This window comes from Aulonocara stuartgranti (genome assembly GCF_965226115.1).
Source record: "Aulonocara stuartgranti genome assembly, chromosome: 11".
Classification (NCBI taxonomy): Eukaryota; Metazoa; Chordata; class Actinopteri; order Cichliformes; family Cichlidae; genus Aulonocara; species Aulonocara stuartgranti.
Window position 1 is genome coordinate 26,601,369 of NC_138947.1, and position 20,914 is coordinate 26,622,282.

Sequence of the window (20,914 nt, forward strand, 5' to 3'; positions counted from 1 at the left end):
GACAGGAGAGTGAGGAGATGAGGCGAGAGAAGAGAAGTGGGAGAGCACAAGAGGGAACGAAAGAAAGAAAACCAAGAAAAAGGAAAGAAAATTGTGGAGAAAGAGAGAAGGAGGAGGAGGAGGAGAGGATGGTGACAAAGGGGGAAGAAAAGGGTGACCAAGGAGAAAAGAGGGAGGCGGGGAGCACAGAATAGGAGAGGCCTCTATAGCAGGGCAACAATACACCTTCATTATTGATCTGACAGGGTGTATGTGTGATTGCAGAGAGTTTGTATATAAATGAGAATAAAGGACTCTATTTGCGTGTATTCATTGTGTGTGGATGTGTGTGTGCATGTGTGGATGTGTGTGTGTGAAAGGTTGCTAGTCTCATACATCAGAAGATCAAAAGAAGCACGGTCACTACGGTGACAAAAGCCTTGGCCCTATGAGGGGAAACACAACTGGCTGACATACTTATAAAAGACAGCCAGATGCAGAGATGCAGGTGTGCACATGAAAACATGCACTCACATACACACAACATTATGCACTCCACACTGTATATAAATGCCACTTGTTTTGCACATATTCAACTCTGTATATTTTATATATTTTATTAGTGTGAATGCTTGAAAAGCATTCACAGTATTGTTGTTGTAATCTTTATTATTATTAGTGTGAATGCTTGAAAAGCATTCACAGTATTGTTATTCTAATCTTTATTATTATTATTAGTGTGAATGCTTGAAAAGCATTCACAGTATTGTTCTTCTAATCTTTATTGTGTGGATGCTTTAAGCATCCACACTATTGAGTTCCTGTTTCTCTTTATTCTTTATTATTATTCTAGTTGCTTCCGTACACTTTTCGCCGTTTAACTACTTCCACAATTTTTGTGCTATTTTCACCGTTCAAACTTTAAACTATTCAGCTATTTTTGCTAATTCCTGCTACGATTTTTGCTATTTTTAACTATTATACTTTTTAAAATATTAAGCTTTTTTCCTTTAATTTGTCCCATTGAAATGAATGGGAAACTTCTGCAATTCTGCTAAATTTTGCCTGTTTTTGAAACTTAACTACTTCCTCATATTTTCACCTAGAACAACCATTCAAATTTTAAAATGTTCACAAATTATTTGGCTATTCAGGTATGATTCAGCTTTTTCAAATCTTCTACTGTTTTACTTTTATGCCTCTTAAAGTTTTGAGTTGCAAAATTGTGATTTTTCACAAAATACATGTGTTGTTATGGTTGCTATGCTCTTGGCTTCCAGTGTGCCACTGAAGGTTTTGCAATTTTCACTTCATGTCCGAACAACTTCCTGCTACTTGCTCAATTTTCACTCAACTTCCACAAATTATACATCAAAACGTAGGTATTTTTGCTGGCTTTCAGAAAATGTCACCATCATTGTTGTGGGATTTATAGAATTTTTGCAAATCTCCTCAGACTAACACAAGGTCAGAAAACTCTCCATATAAAGTGAATGGAGAGCTTGTTCAAAATCACCGCTGGATTTCTGTAATGAGAGGCATATTCGAATCGTCATATCTCCTTAACGAAGCAAAGTTAAGACATGAGGCTTGTCCCCGAATATCTTCAGACACCCCTGACGCTCACAATTCAAGAATTTCTTTCTCACCTATTACCGTTCTGAAATGAGTTGGACTTGTTTGAGGGTAGGAAATTCGTCCTTCGCTCAGATTTCTTCAGATTTCAAACTGTGGAAATGAACCACTTTTTTCTCTCGTCATAACTTTTTGTTGGATTTCCACAGAGACCTGAAAATTTCCATGATTGTTCACCAAAGCCTGCTGTCTCTTACGGTGAAAGAATGATATCGATACTCCAAATAGATTTCGAGTTAGAAAGCGTTGTTTGAGGGCAAGTCAAGGCAGTTTTTGCTTCGCTCTACTCAGTTATGGTGCATTACAAGTCAAATATCTTTAATAATTCATATTTTAATGATAAATTGTAAACACTGGAAGATTCCCCCATCTCTTCTGAACAAAACGGTGTAAGAATGACCGCTCTAGCCCCTACGGTTTGGAAATTATGGTCATTTGTTTGAGGGGAGTCCTCACTATGAGAAATAGGCTGCAATAATCCTGTGCCTCTCTGTGCTGCGTGTGTAAAAAGAGGCACATGTTTTGGCGGGAAAAAGTACACAGGCTCTCTGATTGGTGGATTCAAATTCAGCAGCTCCCAGGCTGACCTAGAAACTTACTTCTCTCTCCCTGTGCATTTTTTTGCTGATTTTTTCATTTAACAAGTATATTTGAGGGACCCTCAGCATGTTCAGCATTTTTTCAGCTGTCCATTTTGCTTTTCCAATTTTTCTGTTTAACTTATTACTATTGTGCTAAATAATACTATTTCTGCTATTTTATAAGATTTGTGCCTAATATAGTATTTCTGCTAATTTACAATATTTCTGCTTTTTATACTATTTGTGCTAAAACATAGTATTTCTACTAAATGTAGTATTTATGCTTAATCATACTATTTCTGCTTTTTATGGGATTTGTGCCTAATATAGTATTTCTGCTTTTTATAGGATTTTTGCTCAAACATAGTATTTCTGCTAAATGTAGTGTTTATGCTTAATCATCCTATTTCTGCTTTTTATAGGATTTGTGCTTAATATAGTATTTCTGCTAAATTATAGTATTTCTGCTTTTTATAGTATTTGTGCTAAAACATAGTATTTCTACTAAATGTAGTATTTATGCTTAATCATAGTATTTCTATATATTTCTGCCAGGTCCCCAGGCAGCCAATCCTCTGTGAGGACTGAGAAATTCAAATTTTCAAATCAGGGCCTGCACGGCTTCCCAGCCAATCATATATGTGTCCTGAGGCATTCAAATTTGCATATTGGGGCCTTCATGGCTTCTAAGCCAGCCAATCATATCTGAGGGCTGAGGAATTCAAATCCACAAATCAGGAACTGCACAGCTTCCCAGCCAGCCAATCATGTATGTGGGCTCCAGGTATTCAAATTTGCATATTGGGGAATTCGTGGTTTCTAAGTCAACAAGTCATCCATGTCATATATCTCTAAAAATTCATATTTTAATGATAAATTGTCAACACTTGAAGATTCCCCCATCTCTTCTGAACAAAACGGTGTAAGAATGACCGCTCTAGCCCCTATGGTTAGGAAATTATGGTCATTTGTTTGAGGGGAATCCTCACTATGTGAAATAAACTGAAAGAAGCAGGTCTATGTCTCTGTGCTGCGTGTGTAAAAAGATGCACCTGTTTTGGCGGGAAAACGTAAACAGCCTCTCTGATTGGTGGATTCAAATTCAGCAGCTCCCAGGCTGACCTAGAAACTTAGTCCTCTCTCCCTGTGTGTGTGTGTGTGTGTGTGTGTGTGTGTGTGTGTGTGTGTGTGTGTGTGTGTTTGTTTAGTGGGAGAGAGAGGACCCTGCCCTTATTTGACAGCATGTCATTGTAGGATTTAAATTGAACATAGTTAGACTGGTTGACTGGATTAGAGCCTGTGTTTGTGTGTCCCTCTGTGCATTTGTGTTTCAATAAGTTATTACTATTCTGCTAAATCATAGTATTTCTGGTACTTTTCGGTACTTGTGCTAAACACAGTATTTCTGCTAAATCATAATATTTCTGCTTTTCATAGGATTTATGCCTAATATAGTATTTCTGCTAAATTATAGTATTTCTGCTTTTTATAGGATTTGTGCCTAACATAGTATTTCTGCTAAATTATAGTATTTCTGCTTTTTATAGGATTTGTGCCTAACATAGTATTTCTGCTAAATTATAGTATTTCTGCTTTTTATAGGATTTGTGCTTAATATAGTATTTCTGCTAAATTATAGTTTTTCTTCTTATTATAATATTTGTGCTAAAACATAGTATTTCTACTAAATGTAGTATTTATGCTTAATAATAGTATTTCTATATATTTCTGCCAGGTCCCCAGGCAGCCAATCCTCTGTGAGGACTGAGACATTCAAATTTTCAAATCAGGGCCTGCACAGTTTCCCAGCCAATCAAATAAGTGTCCTGAGGCATTCAAATTTGCATATTGGGGCCTTCGTGGCTTCTAAGCCAGCCAATCATATCTGAGGGCTGAGGAATTCAAATCCACAAATCAGGGCCTGCACGGCTTCCCAGCCAGCCAATCACATATGTGGTCTCAGGCATTCAAATTTGCATATTGGGGAATTCGTGGCTTCTAAGTCAACAAGTCATCCATGTCATATATCTCTAAAAATTCATATTTTAATATTAAATTGTCAACACTTGAAGATTCCCCCATCTCTTCTGAACAAAACGGTGTAAGAATGACCGTTCTAGCCCCTACGGTTAGGAAATTACGGTCATTTGTTTGAGGGGAGTCGTCACTATGAGAAATAGACTGCAAAAATCCTGTGTCTCTCTGTGCTGCTGCGTGTGTAAACAGATGCACCTGTTTTGGTGGGGAAAAGTGCACAGCCTCTCTGATTGGTGGATTCAAATTCACCAGCTCCCAGGCTGACCTAGAAACTTACTTCTCTCTCCCTGTGTGTGTGTGTGTGTGTGTGACAGAGAGAGAGAGAGAGGGAGAGAGAGAGAGAGAGAGAGAGAGAGAGAGAGAGAGAAAGGCTTTTAATGGGATGATCTCATTCTAAGATTTAAATTCAATATATTTAGACTGGTTGACTGAATTGGATCTTGTGTGTGGGTCTCTCTGTGCATGTGTGTTTCCTCATGTGTACATATTTGTGATTGTGTGGCTGTAATAAATTTTTTTGCTGATTTTTGTTATTTAACAAGTATATTTGAGGGACCCTCAGCATGTTCAGCATTTTTTCAGCTGTCCATTTTGCTTTTCCAATTTTTCTGTTTAACTTATTACTATTGTGCTAAATCATACTATTTCTGCTATTTTATAAGATTTGTGCTTAATATACTATTTCTGCTTTTATAGGATTTGTGCTTAATATAGTATTTCTGCTAAATTTAGTATTTCTGATTAATTATAGTTTTTCTACTAAATCATAGTACAGTATTTCTGCTTTTTATGGGATTTGTGCTAAAACAAAGTATTTCTACTAAATGTAGTATTTGTGCTTAATCATACCATTTCTGCTTTTTATAGGATTTGTGCTTAATATAGTATTTCTGCTAAATTATAGTATTTCTGCCAAATTATAATATTTGTGCTAAAACATAGTCTCAATTTAAAATTACAATATTCATAGTTCATCACAGTGTCTCTGGTAAATCACAATATTTCTGCTCTGTTGTACTATTTTTCTAAATCATAGTGTTTCTGTAATGTTTAAGTATTTTTGGCTAAATATATTCTTTCTGTTATCTTATACTATTTCTCCTAAATTCTTGTATTTTTGAGAAGTTATCATGTTTCTGGTAAGTTACAATATTTCTGCTAAATTCTGCTATGCTATTGTATTTCTGCCAAGTATTATGTTTCCTCTAAGATATTGCAGTTCTGCTAAGTTATTCCATTTTAGCAAACTTCTTTTGCTTCTGCAAAGTTTTTACAATTTCTGCAACTTTTCAGCTTTTTCAGCTACTTTTTGCATACAGCTTCAGCTTTAAGCATCCACACTGCATTTTCGCAGGAAATGCAAATTTTTCTAGTTCTATTTTATTATTATCTATTCCGTACGTTTTTTGAATGCCTACTCCTTCAAAACCGTTCAACTTAGAAAAACCATTCAAACACCGTTAGATTCCTATTCTTTTGGACAACACTGCTTCTATTTTTCTCATTTTTAACATTTATATTTTTAATTTTATTCAACTTTTTTCAACAAAAATTTCCCATGTATTTCAATGGGGAGACCCTTCAAATCCTCATTCAACTTACTCATTTTTAAACTCTTACTACTTCAACATACGTTGACATAGAGCCACCATTCAAACTTTAAAACGAAGACAAGACATTCAACTATTCAACTTGTATTTATCTTTTCAATATCTATTATACTTTTTCTTCAGTTCCAGTTTAAGTTTCATGATGTTTTTTCACCCGTTTCAGAGTTTATAATGGGTGTGTATGGGACGGAATGTTGGGGCTAGAGTGAGACAGCTCAACTGCTAGAGTGAGAGGAGCAAAAAAATTAATCTTAAAATCTTTTTTAAAACTGCTGCTGTGTCCACAGCGTTTGCTCTACAGGTATGATTTTACCCTCAAAACGTAGCCATGGCTGTCCTCTTTCATCCAATGTGTTTACTATTGTCCTAGGTGTTACGGTTCTTTCATAAATGTCACCAATGCACAGCCTCGTCCCTCCAACTCTTCCATAGACTCTAATGTTAAAATGGCTCAGAAGGTTCGTTTGAAAATCAGAAGAGCATGGTGTCTTTACACTGTCACCACGTCCATATAATAAACTCCACAGGCATGAAAACTGAGAATTAGGTAGACTAGACATTGCTGTCGCTCACGGTGAAGGAATTTCGTCAATACGACTTTTACTTTTCATTTGGGAGCGATTTGTTTCGGCCTGACTTTTCTGTTCATTTTAAGCAGCAAAAGTGAGGTGCATGTCTGTGTACGTGTGTATGGAGCCATTGGGTGCGGTCACTATAGCAACCAGGCTCACACCTGCCTGCTTAACGAGCTCTCTCTGCCACTCTGCCAAGATTCATCTTAAACACTTCTCTTTCAACTGCTGCTGTGTCCACAGTGTTAAAGCCATCATTTTACCCTCAAAACGTCGCCATCGTTGTTCTTTTTCCAACATCTTGTCTTTCAAAGCTCAGAGATGTAAACTTTTTAAACTGTGTGGGTCCAAGTGGAGGGATCACATTTTAGTCATTCAGTGATTCAAAGAATATGACCTTTTAATATTCTTTCAGATGTTTTCTGACTCTAAATGTTCTTTTCTCATTTCTTAGGTTTTTCTAATTTACAATTAAAACATTTTCAGCTTTTTTCCAACTTCTTCTTCTGTGTAACCTTCAGCTTTTAGCAGTTCAGCACTTTTGTTTTCAGGCAAAAACTTCTGTATTTTTCATCTCATTCAACATTTTTAACTTAAATTCAGCAATTAATTCATTTCAGCACATACATTCAGATTCAAGCATTCACACTGCAGTTTCTTCAGAAAATGCACTTTCTAGTTAGTGTGAATGCTTGAAAAGCATTCACAGTATTGTTCTTCTAATCTTTATTCTATTTTATTATTATCTATTCCGTACGTTTTTTGTAATCTATCTCCTTCAAAACCGTTCAACCTAGAAAAACCATTCAAACACCATTAGATTCCTATTCTTTTGGACATGACTGCTTCTACTTTTCTCATTTTTAACATTTATATTTTTAATTTTATTCAACTTTATTCAACAAAAATTTCCCATGTATTTCAATGGGGAGACCCTTCAAATTCTCATTCAACTTACTCATTTTTAAACTCCTACTACTTCCACATACGTTGACATAGAGCCACCATTCAAACTTTAAAACGAAGACAAGACATTCAACTATTCAACTTGTATTTATCTTTTCAATATCTATTATACTTTTTCTTCAGTTCCAGTTTAAGTTTCATGATGTTTTTTCACCCGTTTCAGAGTTTATAATGGGTGTGTATGGGACGGAATGTTGCCGCTAGAGTGAGACAGCTCAACTGCTAGAGTGAGAGGAGCAAAAAAATTAATCTTAAAATCTTTTTTAAAACTGCTGCTGTGTCCACAGCGTTTGCTCTACAGGTATGATTTTACCCTCAAAACGTAGCCATGGCTGTCCTCTTTCATCCAATGTGTTTACTATTGTACTAGGTGTTATGGTTCTTTCATAAATGTCACCAATGCACAGCCTCCTCCCTCCAACTCTTCCATAGACTCTAATGTTAAAACGGCTCAGAAGGTTCGTTTGAAAATCAGAAGAGCATGGTGTTTTTACACTGTCACCACGTCCATATAATAAACTCCACAGGCATGAAAACTGAGAATTAGGTAGACTGGACATTGCTGCCGCTCACAGTGAAAGAATTTCGTCAATACGACCTATACTTTTCATTTGGGAGCGATTTGTTTCGGCCTGACTTTTCTGTTCATTTTAAGCAGCAAAAGTGAGGCGCATGTCTGTGTACGTGTGTATGGAGCCATTGGGTGCGGTCACTATAGCAACCAGGCTCACACCTGCCTGCTTAACGAGCTCTGCCTGCCACTGTACCAAGATTCATCTTAAGCACTTCTCTTTCAACTGCTGCTGTGTCCACAGTGTTACAGCCATCATTTTACCCTCAAAACGTCGCCATCGTTGTTCTTTTTCCAACATCTTGTCTTTCAAAGCTCAGAGATGTAAACTTTTTAAACTGTGTGGGTCCAAGTGGAGGGATCACATTTTAGTCATTCAGTGATTCAAAGAATATGACCTTTTAATATTCTTTCAGATGTTTTCTGACTCTAAATGTTCTTTTCTCATTTCTTAGGTTTTTCTAATTTACAATTAAAACATTTTCAGCTTTTTTCCAACTTCTTCTTCTGTGTAACCTTCAGCTTTTAGCAGTTCAGCACTTTTGTTTTCAGGTTAAATTTGGGTTTTTTTTTTATCTCATTCAAGATTTTTAACTTAAATTCAGTAATTAATTCATTTCAGTGCATACATTCAGATTCAAGCATTCACACTGCAGTTTCTTCAGAAAATGCACTTTCTAGTTAGTGTGAATGCTTGAAAAGCATTCACAGTATTGTTCTTCTAATCTTTATTAGTGTGAATGCTTGAAAAGCATTCACAGTATTGTTATTCGAATCTTTATTAGTGTGAATGCTTGAAAAGCATTCACAGTATTGTTATTCTAATCTTTATTATTATTATTATTATTATATTTTATTCTGTATTCCGTACGTTTTTTGTAATCCTATAACTTCAAAACCGTTCAACTTAGAAAAACCATTCAAACACCGTTAGATTCCTATTCTTTTGGACAACACTGCTTCTATTTTTCATATTTTTAACATTTATATTTTTAATTTTATTCAACTTTATTCAACAAAAATTTATAATGTATTTCAATGGGGAGACCCTTCAAATCCTCATTCAACTTACTCATTTTTAAACTCTTACTACTTCAACATACGTTCACATAGAGCCACCATTCAAACTTTAAAACGAAGACAAGACATTCAACTATTCAACTTGTATTTATCTTTTCAATATCTATTATACTTTTTCTTCAGTTCCAGTTTAAGTTTCATGATGTTTTTTCACCCGTTTCAGAGTTTATAATGGGTGTGTATGGGACGGAATGTTGGGGCTAGAGTGAGGCAGCTCAACTGCTAGAGTGAGAGGAGCAAAAAAATTAATCTTAAAATCTTTTTTAAAACTGCTGCTGTGTCCGCAGCGTTTGCTCTACAGGTATGATTTTACCCTCAAAACGTAGCCATCGCTGTCCTCTTTCATCCAATGTGTTTACTATTGTACTAGGTGTTATGGTTCTTTCATAAATGTCACCAATGCACAGCCTCCTCCCTCCAACTCTTCCATAGACTCTAATGTTAAAATGGCTCAGAAGGTTCGTTTGAAAATCAGAAGAGCATGGTGTCTTTCCACTGTCACCACGTCCATATAATAAGCTCCACAGGCATGAAAACTGAGAATTAGGTAGACTAGACATTGCTGTCGCTCACGGTGAAAGAATTTTGTCAATACGACTTTTACTTTTCATTTGGGAGCGATTTGTTTCGGCCTGACTTTTCTGTTCATTTTAAGCAGCAAAAGTGAGGCGCATGTCTGTGTACGTGTGTATGGAGCCCTTGGGTGCAGTCACTATAGCAACCAGGCTCACACCTGCCTGCTTAACGAGCTCTCTCTCTCACTCTGCCAAGATTCATCTTAAACACTTCTCTTTCAACTGCTGCTGTCTCCACAGTGTTACAGCCATCATTTTACCCTCAAAACGTCGCCATCGTTGTTCTCTTTCCAACATCTTGTCTTTCAAAGCTCAGGCATTTAAACTTTTTAAACTGTGTGGATCAAAGTGGAGGGATCACATTTTAGTCATTCAGTGATTCAAAGAATATGACCTTTTAATATTCATTCAGATGTTTTCTGACTCTAAATGTTCTTTTCTCATTTCTTAGGGTTTTCTAATTTACATTTAAAACATTTTCAGTTTTTTTCCAACTCCTTCTTCTGTGTAACCTTCAGCTTTTAGCAGTTCAGCACCTTTGTTTTCAGGTTAAATTCGTTTTTTTTTTGTGTTTTTTTTTAATCTCATTCAAGATTTTTAACTTAAATTCAGTAATTAATTCATTTCAGTGCATACATTCAGATTCAAGCATTCACACTGCAGTTTCTTCAGAAAATGCACTTTCTAGTTATTATTATTATTATATTTTATCTATTCCGTACGTTTTTTGTAATCCTACTCCTTCAAAACCGTTCAACTTAGAAAAACCATTCAAACACCGTTAGATTCCTATTCTTTTGGACAACACTGCTTCTATTTTTCATATTTTTAACATTTATATTTTTAATTTTATTCAACTTTATTCAACAAAAATTTATAATGTATTTCAATGGGGAGACCCTTCAAATCCTCATTCAACTTACTCATTTTTAAACTCTTACTACTTCCACATACATTGACATAGAGCCACCATTCAAACTTTAAAACGAAGACAAGACATTCAACTATTCAACTTGTATTTATCTTTTCAATATCTATTATACTTTTTCTTCAGTTCCAGTTTAAGTTTCATGATGTTTTTTCACCCGTTTCAGAGTTTATAATGGGTGTGTATGGGACGGAATGTTGGGGCTAGAGTGAGACAGCTCAACTGCTAGAGTGAGAGGAGCAAAAAAATTAATCTTAAAATCTTTTTTAAAACTGCTGCTGTGTCCACAGCGTTTGCTCTACAGGTATGATTTTACCCTCAAAACGTAGCCATCGCTGTCCTCTTTCATCCAATGTGTTTACTATTGTCCTAGGTGTTATGGTTCTTTCATAAATGTCACCAATGCGCAGCCTCCTCCCTCCAACTCTTCCATAGACTCTAATGTTAAAATGGCTCAGAAGGTTCGTTTGAAAATCAGAAGAGCATGGTGTCTTTACACTGTCACCACGTCCATATAATAAACTCCACAGACATGAAAACTGAGAATTTGGTAGACTAGACATTGCTGTCGCTCACAGTGAAAGAATTTTGTCAATACGACTTTTACTTTTCATTTGGGAACGATTTGTTTCGGCCTGACTTTTCTGTTCATTTTAAGCAGCAAAAGTGAGGCGCATGTCTGTGTACGTGTGTATGGAGCCATTGGGTGCGGTCACTATAGCAACCAGGCTCACACCTGCCTGCTTAACGAGCTCTCTCTCTCACTCTGCCAAGATTAATCTTAAACACTTCTCTTTCAACTGCTGCTGTGTCCACAGTGTTAAAGCCATCATTTTACCCTCAAAACGTCGCCATCGTTGTTCTCTTTCCAACATCTTGTCTTTCAAAGCTCAGACATTTAAACTTTTTAAACTGTGTGGATCCAAGTGGAGGGATCACATTTTAGTCATTCAGTGATTCAAAGAATATGACCTTTTAATATTCTTTCAGATGTTTTCTGACTCTAAATGTTCTTTTCTCATTTCTTAGGGTTTTCTAATTTACATTTAAAACATTTTCAGCTTTTTTCCAACTTCTGCTTCTGTGTAACCTTCAGCTTTTAGCAGTTCAGCACCTTTGTTTTCAGGTTAAATTTGGTTGTTTTTTTTTTTGTTTTTTTTTTAATTTCATTCAATATTTTTAACTCAAAATTCAGCAATTAATTCATTTCAGTGCATACATTCAGATTCAAGCATTCACACTGCAGTTTCTTCAGAAAATGCATTTTCTAGTTATTATTATATTTTATTATTTTTCCGTACGTTTTTTGAAAGCCTACTCCTTCAAAACCGTTCAACTTAGAAAAACCATTCAAACACCGTTAGATTCCTATTATTTTGGACAACATTGCTTCTATTTTTCTCATTTTTAACATTTATATTTTTAATTTTATTCAACTTTATTCAACAAAAATTTCCCATGTATTTCAATGGGGAGACCCTTCAAATTCTCATTCAACTTACTCATTTTTAAACTCTTACTACTTCAACATACGTTGACATAGAGCCACCATTCAAACTTTAAAACGAAGACAAGACATTCAACTATTCAACTTGTATTTATCTTTTCAATATCTATTATACTTTTTCTTCAGTTCCAGTTTAAGTTTCATGATGTTTTTTCACCCGTTTCAGAGTTTATAATGGGTGTGTATGGGACGGAATGTTGGGGCTAGAGTGAGGCAGCTCAACTGCTAGAGTGAGAGGAGCAAAAAAATTAATCTTAAAATCTTTTTTAAAACTGCTGCTGTGTCCACAGCGTTTACTGTACAGGTATGATTTTACCCTCAAAACGTAGCCATGGCTGTCCTCTTTCATCCAATGTGTTTACTATTGTACTAGGTGTTATGGTTCTTTCATAAATGTCACCAATGCACAGCCTCCTCCCTCCAACTCTTCCATAGACTCTAATGTTAAAATGGCTCAGAAGGTTCGTTTGAAAATCAGAAGAGCATGGTGTCTTTCCACTGTCACCACGTCCATATAATAAACTCCACAGGCATGAAAACTGAGAATTCAGTAGACTAGAAGCTGCTGTCGCTCACGGTGAAAGAATTTTGTCAATACGACTTTTACTTTTCATTTGGGAACGATTTGTTTCGGCCTGACTTTTCTGTTCATTTTAAGCAGCAAAAGTGAGGCGCATGTCTGTGTACGTGTGTATGGAGCCATTGGGTGCGGTCACTATAGCAACCAGGCTCACACCTGCCTGCTTAACGAGCTCTGCCTGCCACTGTACCAAGATTCATCTTAAGCACTTCTCTTTCAACTGCTGCTGTGTCCACAGTGTTACAGCCATCATTTTACCCTCAAATTGTCGCCATTATTGTTCTCTTTCCAACACCGTGTCTTTCAAAGCTCAGGCATTTAAACTTTTTAAACTGTGTGGATCAGAGTGGAGGGATCACATTTTAGTCATTCAGTGATTCAAAGAATATGACCTTTTAATATTCTTTCAGATGTTTTCTGACTCTAAATGTTCTTTTCTCATTTCTTAGGGTTTTCTAATTTACATTTAAAACATTTTCAGTTTTTTTCCAACTTCTTCTTCTGTGTAACCTTCAGCTTTTAGCAGTTCAGCACCTTTGTTTTCAGGTTAAATTCGGGTTTTTTTTTTTTTTTGTTTTTTTTTTTATCTCATTCAATATTTTTAACTCAAAATTCAGTAATTAATTCATTTCAGTGCATACATTCAGATTCAAGCATTCACACTGCAGTTTCTTCAGAAAATGCACTTTCTAGTTATATTTTATTCTGTATTCCGTACGTTTTTTGTAATCCTACTCCTTCAAAACCGTTCAACTTAGAAAAACCATTCAAACACCGTTAGATTCCTATTCTTTTGGACAACACTGCTTCTATTTTTCATATTTTTAACATTTATATTTTTAATTTTATTCAACTTTATTCAACAAAAATTTATAATGTATTTCAATGGGGAGACCCTTCAAATCCTCATTCAACTTACTCATTTTTAAACTCTTACTACTTCCACATACATTGACATAGAGCCACCATTCAAACTTTAAAACGAAGACAAGACATTCAACTATTCAACTTGTATTTATCTTTTCAATATCTATTATACTTTTTCTTCAGTTCCAGTTTAAGTTTCATGATGTTTTTTCACCCGTTTCAGAGTTTATAATGGGTGTGTATGGGACGGAATGTTGGGGCTAGAGTGAGGCAGCTCAACTGCTAGAGTGAGAGGAGCAAAAAAATTAATCTTAAAATCTTTTTTAAAACTGCTGCTGTGTCCGCAGCGTTTGCTCTACAGGTATGATTTTACCCTCAAAACGTAGCCATGGCTGTCCTCTTTCATCCAATGTGTTTACTATTGTCCTAGGTGTTATGGTTCTTTCATAAATGTCACCAATGCACAGCCTCCTCCCTCCAACTCTTCCATAGACTCTAATGTTAAAATGGCTCAGAAGGTTCGTTTGAAAATCAGAAGAGCATGGTGTCTTTACACTGTCACCACGTCCATATAATAAGCTCCACAGGCATGAAAACTGAGAATTAGGTAGACTAGAGATGGCTGTCGCTCACGGTGAAAGAATTTTGTCAGTACGACATGTACTTTTCATTTGGGAACGATTTGTTTCGGCCTGACTTTTCTGTTCATTTTAAGCAGCAAAAGTGAGGCGCATGTCTGTGTCGTGTGTATGGAGCCATTGGGTGCGGTCACTATAGCAACCAGGCTCACACCTGCCTGCTTAACGAGCTCTGCCTGCCACTCTGCCAAGATTCATCTTAAACACTTCTCTTTCAACTGCTGCTGTGTCCACAGTGTTAAAGCCATCATTTTACCCTCAAAACGTCGCCATCGTTGTTCTCTTTCCAACATCTTGTCTTTCAAAGCTCAGAGATGTAAACTTTTTAAACTGTGTGGGTCCAAGTGGAGGGATCACATTTTAGTCATTCAGTGATTCAAAGAATATGACCTTTTAGTATTCTTTCAGATGTTTTCTGACTCTAAATGTTCTTTTCTCATTTCTTAGGTTTTTTTTAATTTACAATTAAAACATTTTCAGCTTTTTTCCAACTTCTTCTTCTGTGTAACCTTCAGCTTTTAGCAGTTCAGCACCTTTGTTTTCAGGTTAAATTCAGGTTTGTTTTTTTTTATCTCATTCAATATTTTTAACTCAAAATTCAGTAATTAATTCATTTCAGTGCATACATTCAGATTCAAGCATTCACACTGCAGTTTCTTCAGAAAATGCACTTTCTAGTTATTATTATTATTATATTTTATTCTGTATTCCGTACGTTTTTTGTAATCCTACTCCTTCAAAACCGTTCAACTTAGAAAAACCATTCAAACACCGTTAGATTCCTATTATTTTGGACAACACTGCTTCCATTTTTCATATTTTTAACATTTATATTTTTAATTTTATTCAACTTTATTCAACAAAAATTTATAATGTATTTCAATGGGGAGACCCTTCAAATCCTCATTCAACTTACTCATTTTTAAACTCTTACTACTTCCACATACATTGACATAGAGCCACCATTCAAACTTTAAAACGAAGACAAGACATTCAACTATTCAACTTGCATTTATCTTTTCAATATCTATTATACTTTTTCTTCAGTTCCAGTTTAAGTTTCATGATGTTTTTTCACCCGTTTCAGAGTTTATAATGGGTGTGTATGGGACGGAATGTTGGGGCTAGAGTGAGGCAGCTCAACTGCTAGAGTGAGAGGAGCAAAAAAAATAATCTTAAAATCTTTTTTAAAACTGCTGCTGTGTCCGCAGCGTTTGCTCTACAGGTATGATTTTACCCTCAAAACGTAGCCATGGCTGTCCTCTTTCATCCAATGTGTTTACTATTGTACTAGGTGTTATGGTTCTTTCATAAATGTCACCAATGCACAGCCTCCTCCCTCCAACTCTTCCATAGACTCTAATGTTAAAATGGCTCAGAAGGTTCGTTTGAAAATCAGAAGAGCATGGTGTCTTTCCACTGTCACCACGTCCATATAATAAACTCCACAGACATGAAAACTGAGAATTTGGTAGACTAGACATTGCTGTCGCTCACAGTGAAAGAATTTTGTCAATACGACTTTTACTTTTCATTTGGGAACGATTTGTTTCGGCCTGACTTTTCTGTTCATTTTAAGCAGCAAAAGTGAGGTGCATGTCTGTGTACGTGTGTATGGAGCCATTGGGTGCGGTCACTATAGCAACCAGGCTCACACCTGCCTGCTTAACGAGCTCTCTCTGCCACTCTGCCAAAATTAATCTTAAACACTTCTCTTTCAACTGCTGCTGTGTCCACAGTGTTAAAGCCATCATTTTACCCTCAAAACGTCGCCATCGTTGTTCTTTTTCCAACATCTTGTCTTTCAAAGCTCAGAGATGTAAACTTTTTAAACTGTGTGGGTCCAAGTGGAGGGATCACATTTTAGTCATTCAGTGATTCAAAGAATATGACCTTTTAATATTCTTTCAGATGTTTTCTGACTCTAAATGTTCTTTTCTCATTTCTTAGGTTTTTCTAATTTACAATTAAAACATTTTCAGCTTTTTTCCAACTTCTTCTTCTGTGTAACCTTCAGCTTTTAGCAGTTCAGCACTTTTGTTTTCAGGTTAAATTCGGGTTTTTTTTTTTTATCTCATTCAAAATTTTTAACTTAAATTCAGTAATTATTTCATTTCAATGCATACATTCAGATTCAAGCATTCACACTGCAGTTTCTTCAGAAAATGCACTTTCTAGTTATTATTATTATTATTATTTTATTTTATTTTTTTACTATTTAATTTGTAAAAATGTGTATACACACACACACACACACACACACACACACACACACGTAGGAAAATATTTAGTATACACATCCAGAAATGCATACACTATTATATATTGTACATATATTTATTAGTTTCAGGTTGGCCATTCTTGTATTTTGCTCGTTTGTGTTGTTGTGTTTGCACATCTCTGTTGCTTGTGGGGCTCGCACACAAGAATTTCACTCGCATGTGCTGTGCCAGTGTGCCTGCACATGTGATGTGACAATAAAAAAGTGATTTGATTTGATTTGACAAACTCCTTCATATGGTAAATATAAAAGAAGTCATTATTTTACATATATGAAAAGGCGGGTGGAGGCGACGACTGTATTTGTATTAATACTGACCCATAGAGTGAAGCATGGGACATATATACAGTAAAACATATATAAAAAACACATATATAAAAAAATATTTTATAATTAAAGATAAAAGAGGGCTGTTGGAGTTTCAAAACTGGTGTTTCTTTAAAAGAGAGAAGTGCAGATTATGTTTCCTGTCCCTGGTAACAGATGTCAAGACTTAAATATACGTTTTTAATAGTGTACATATTTCATCTCAGAGCTTTTTCTTGCCATTAAGCTACCCTGCTCTGTTACAGGCGCATGTCCTGTCAATTAACTAGACAAAGATCAGTTCTGACATGCATGGAAATAATAAGACGTGGGAATGGGCAGTATCAAAATCCAGAATCATTTGTTATTGGTATGTTTGGAGATTTGGTCTCAAAAACAAAATAGGAAAGCATGGATTACATAGCCAGATATACTGCATGCACTCACAGACTAAAGAAAGCTGATGGACTCTCTGTGTCTCACCTTTCTGTCAGGTGAGACTAAGAGCAACTTGCCATGATTGCTTATTGAGCAGAGCCCTAACAGAGGGAGTCGCTTCATCAGGGAGGAGGGAGAGTAGCTGGTGTCTTTGACAGGCTGCTGTCACGTAGGCTGAATAAAGGAGGGCAACTAAAGGTACAGTGGGGCAAAAAAGTATTTAGTCAGCCACCGATTGTGCAAGTTCCCCCACTTAAAATGATGACAGAGGTCAGTAATTTGCACCAGAGGTACACTTCAACTGTGAGAGACAGAATGTGAAAAAAAAATCCATGAATCCACATGGTAGGATTTGTAAAGAATTTATTCGTAAATCAGGGTGGAAAATAAGTATTTGGTCAATAACAAAAATACAACTCAATACTTTGTAACATAACCTTTGTTGGCAATAACAGAGGTCAAACGTTTACTATAGGTCTTTACCAGGTTTGCACACACAGTAGCTGGTATTTTGGCCCATTCCTCCATGCAGATCTTCTCGAGAGCAGTGATGTTTTGGGGCTGTCGCCGAGCAACACGGACTTTCAACTCCCGCCACAGATTTTCTATGGGGTTGAGGTCTGGAGACTGGCTAGGCCACTCCAGGACTTTCAAATGCTTCTTACGGAGCCACTCCTTTGTTGCCCGGGCGGTGTGTTTTGGATCATTGTCATGTTGGAAGACCCAGCCTCGTTTCATCTTCAAAGTTCTCACTGATGGAAGGAGGTTTTGGCTCAAAATCTCACGATACATGGCCCCATTCATTCTGTCCTTAACACGGATCAGTCGTCCTGTCCCCTTGGCAGAAAAACAGCCCCATAGCATGATGTTTCCACCCCCATGCTTCACAGTAGGTATGGTGTTCTTGGGATGCAACTCAGTATTCTTCTTCCTCCAAACACGACGAGTTGAGTTTATACCAAAAAGTTCTACTTTGGTTTCATCTGACCACATGACATTCTCCCAATCCTCTGCTGTATCATCCATGTGCTCTCTGGCAAACTTCAGACGGGCCTGGACATGCACTGGCTTCAGCAGCGGGACACGTCTGGCACTGCGGGATTTGATTCCCTGCCGTTGTAGTGTGTTACTGATGGTGACCTTTGTTACTTTGGTCCCAGCTCTCTGCAGGTCATTCACCAGGTCCCCCCGTGTGGTTCTGGGATCTTTGCTCACCGTTCTCATGATCATTTTGACCCCACGGGATGAGATCTTGCGTGGAGCCCCAGATCGAGGGAGATTATCAGTGGTCTTGCATGTCTTCCATTTTCTGATGATTGCTCCCACAGTTGATTTTTTCACACCAAGCTGCTTGCCTATTGTAGATTCACTCTTCCCAGTCTGGTGCAGGTCTACAATACTTTTCCTGGTGTCCTTCGAAAGCTCTTTGGTCTTGGCCATGGCGGAGTTTGGAGTCTGACTGTTTGAGGCTGTGGACAGGTGTCTTTTATACAGATGATGAGTTCAAACAGGTGCCATTCATACAGGTAACGAGTGGGGGACAGAAAAGCTTCTTACAGAAGACGTTACAGGTCTGTGAGAGCCAGAGATTTTCCATGTTTGAGGTGACCAAATACTTATTTTCCACCCTAATTTATGAATAAATTCTTTACAAATCCTACCATGTGGATTCATGGATTTTTTTTTTCACATTCTGTCTCTCACAGTTGGAGTGTACCTCTGGTGCAAATTACTGACCTCTGTCATCATTTTAAGTGGGGGAACTTTCACAATTGGTGGCTGACTAAATACTTTTTTGCCCCACTGTAGATTTGATACAATTACAATTTTTTAGGAATAAAATGATCAGATCTCATTTTATTACTCATATGGTCTAAACACTGTAAGTCACAGTTATAGACTGATATAAAACGAATCATCTTGTGCTCTTTCAAGTGTAGAAAACATGAAATAATCGCTCACTTTTTAAAACTTGGTAAACCTCAGATGTCTCCTGTAGCTCTTTATGAGACTTACACAAAAATGAGAAAACCAATCCTACAATACAGTTTCAGTTCATTAATAATTATGGGATGTATTAACTGAACCTCTCTGTTTCAGGTCCTGTCACATCATCAGTCAGTGTAAGATCAGGACTCTGACGTTTCCATTCAAAACTTGAATATCCTTCTTTTTTAACCCTTCAACTGATTTATGATTGCTGTTTGAACCATTCTCAAGTTACATGACCCAGCCCTGTCAAGCTTTTATTTATTTGTTTTCTTCTTTTACAATTTTGAATTCAGTTGGTTTCTCTACTGACCACAATGTGTCCAGTAAATAATGTAGAAAAACAGCTCCAAACCATGGTGCTTGCTCCACTGTGCTTTACAGCTGGGATGAGGTTTTGTTGTTGGTTTAAGTTTCTTGTTTTCCCTTACAAATAATTACGTTTCATTTAATTTAAAACTTTTGTCTCCTCTGCTCACATCTCTGAAGTGCTGTGAGACATCAGTGGGATTCTTTGGAAATGTGGGACGTGCCACTGAGATTATTTTTAGGCGCTGGTGTTTCCCAGTATGTTTGCTCTTTTTTTGTTGGCCGATATGGCTTTTTTCATGGCTTTTTATTGACACCAATCTTATTTGATGTTTAAGTTTCCTCCATTTGTAGTTTATCTTATTGTATAAAGATGAACATCCAGATCTTCAAAAATGCTTCTGTAGTCTTTTACAGATTTGTGTATTGCTGTAATACTTTTATCAGAAGTTCAAACCAACCAATATTTTGTTAGTGGAGCAGATTTTGAGGGGCACCTCAACAACCCATACTTACAGTCTCACCTCCTTAATTAGTGTACTTGACAGCAAATATCTTAAAACTAAGTATACTGTTATTATCTAGTAAGTAACTTTCTATCAGACAAGAACAGTGCAGAAATCATGGTAATACAAATAAGTTCACAGACATTTTCTTACAAATGTATCCCTGGAATCATCTCAGGATCCCACAGGAAGTGGGGGAATCCTGATTCGGGTAGCAGCTGATGCCTTTGTGTTATATCAAATTACTGGGATGGATAATGAGCTGATCCTCTAAAAGACACACACAAACAGCAGAAACATGCACCTGTTGGATGTGGTCATATCGTGCAGTAGACTCATTAGCTCCGCCCCCTCAGGACATTCGCTCCAATCTGACCTGTCCGTAGCCTGAACCTGAAAAAAGTGAGCGACACAGGTTGAATAAATGTTCACCCCAGCCTGCATGTATAAGAGCAGAGAGTTACTTTACAGGACACGCTGTTGGAACAGTTTAATAAGAAGTGATGACTTCTTTACTTATGGTCCTTACTAAGTTTGTGGTGAAATGTGCACATCACTCAAAGCCGAGAAAACGTGAACTTTAACCTTTAGTCAGTTCTGGCACAGCTCTCTGTTTAACCCTTGTGACCTTAAAAGAATACTTAATATAATGTTTCTTTTTGTGGTCTGTTTGACTAATTACACACACACACACACACACACACACACACACACACACACACACATATATATATATATATATATATATATATATATACATATATACACATATATATATACATATATATATATATACACACACATATATATACACACACACATATATATATATATACATACATACATACATACATACATGTATATATATGTATATATACATATATACATATATATATATATACATATGTATATATATATGTATATATATAGCAGCTGGATAGCGTAGTGGTTAGACTACA

General features: G+C 36.5%; 1 protein-coding gene across 4 annotated transcripts in view; it reads right to left on the reverse strand.

Moving 5' to 3' along the window:
* The window catches only part of ulk4 (unc-51 like kinase 4), a 119,036-nt gene that overhangs the window by 5,913 nt on the left and 92,209 nt on the right, over positions 1-20,914 (reverse strand). For all 4 annotated transcript variants that reach the window (XM_082552633.1, XM_082552634.1, XM_082552635.1 and 1 more), the window contains one exon: positions 20,260-20,348. In XM_082552633.1, coding sequence (XP_082408759.1) covers positions 20,260-20,348 — 89 coding nt within the window. The remainder of the gene's footprint in view (positions 1-20,259; positions 20,349-20,914) is intronic.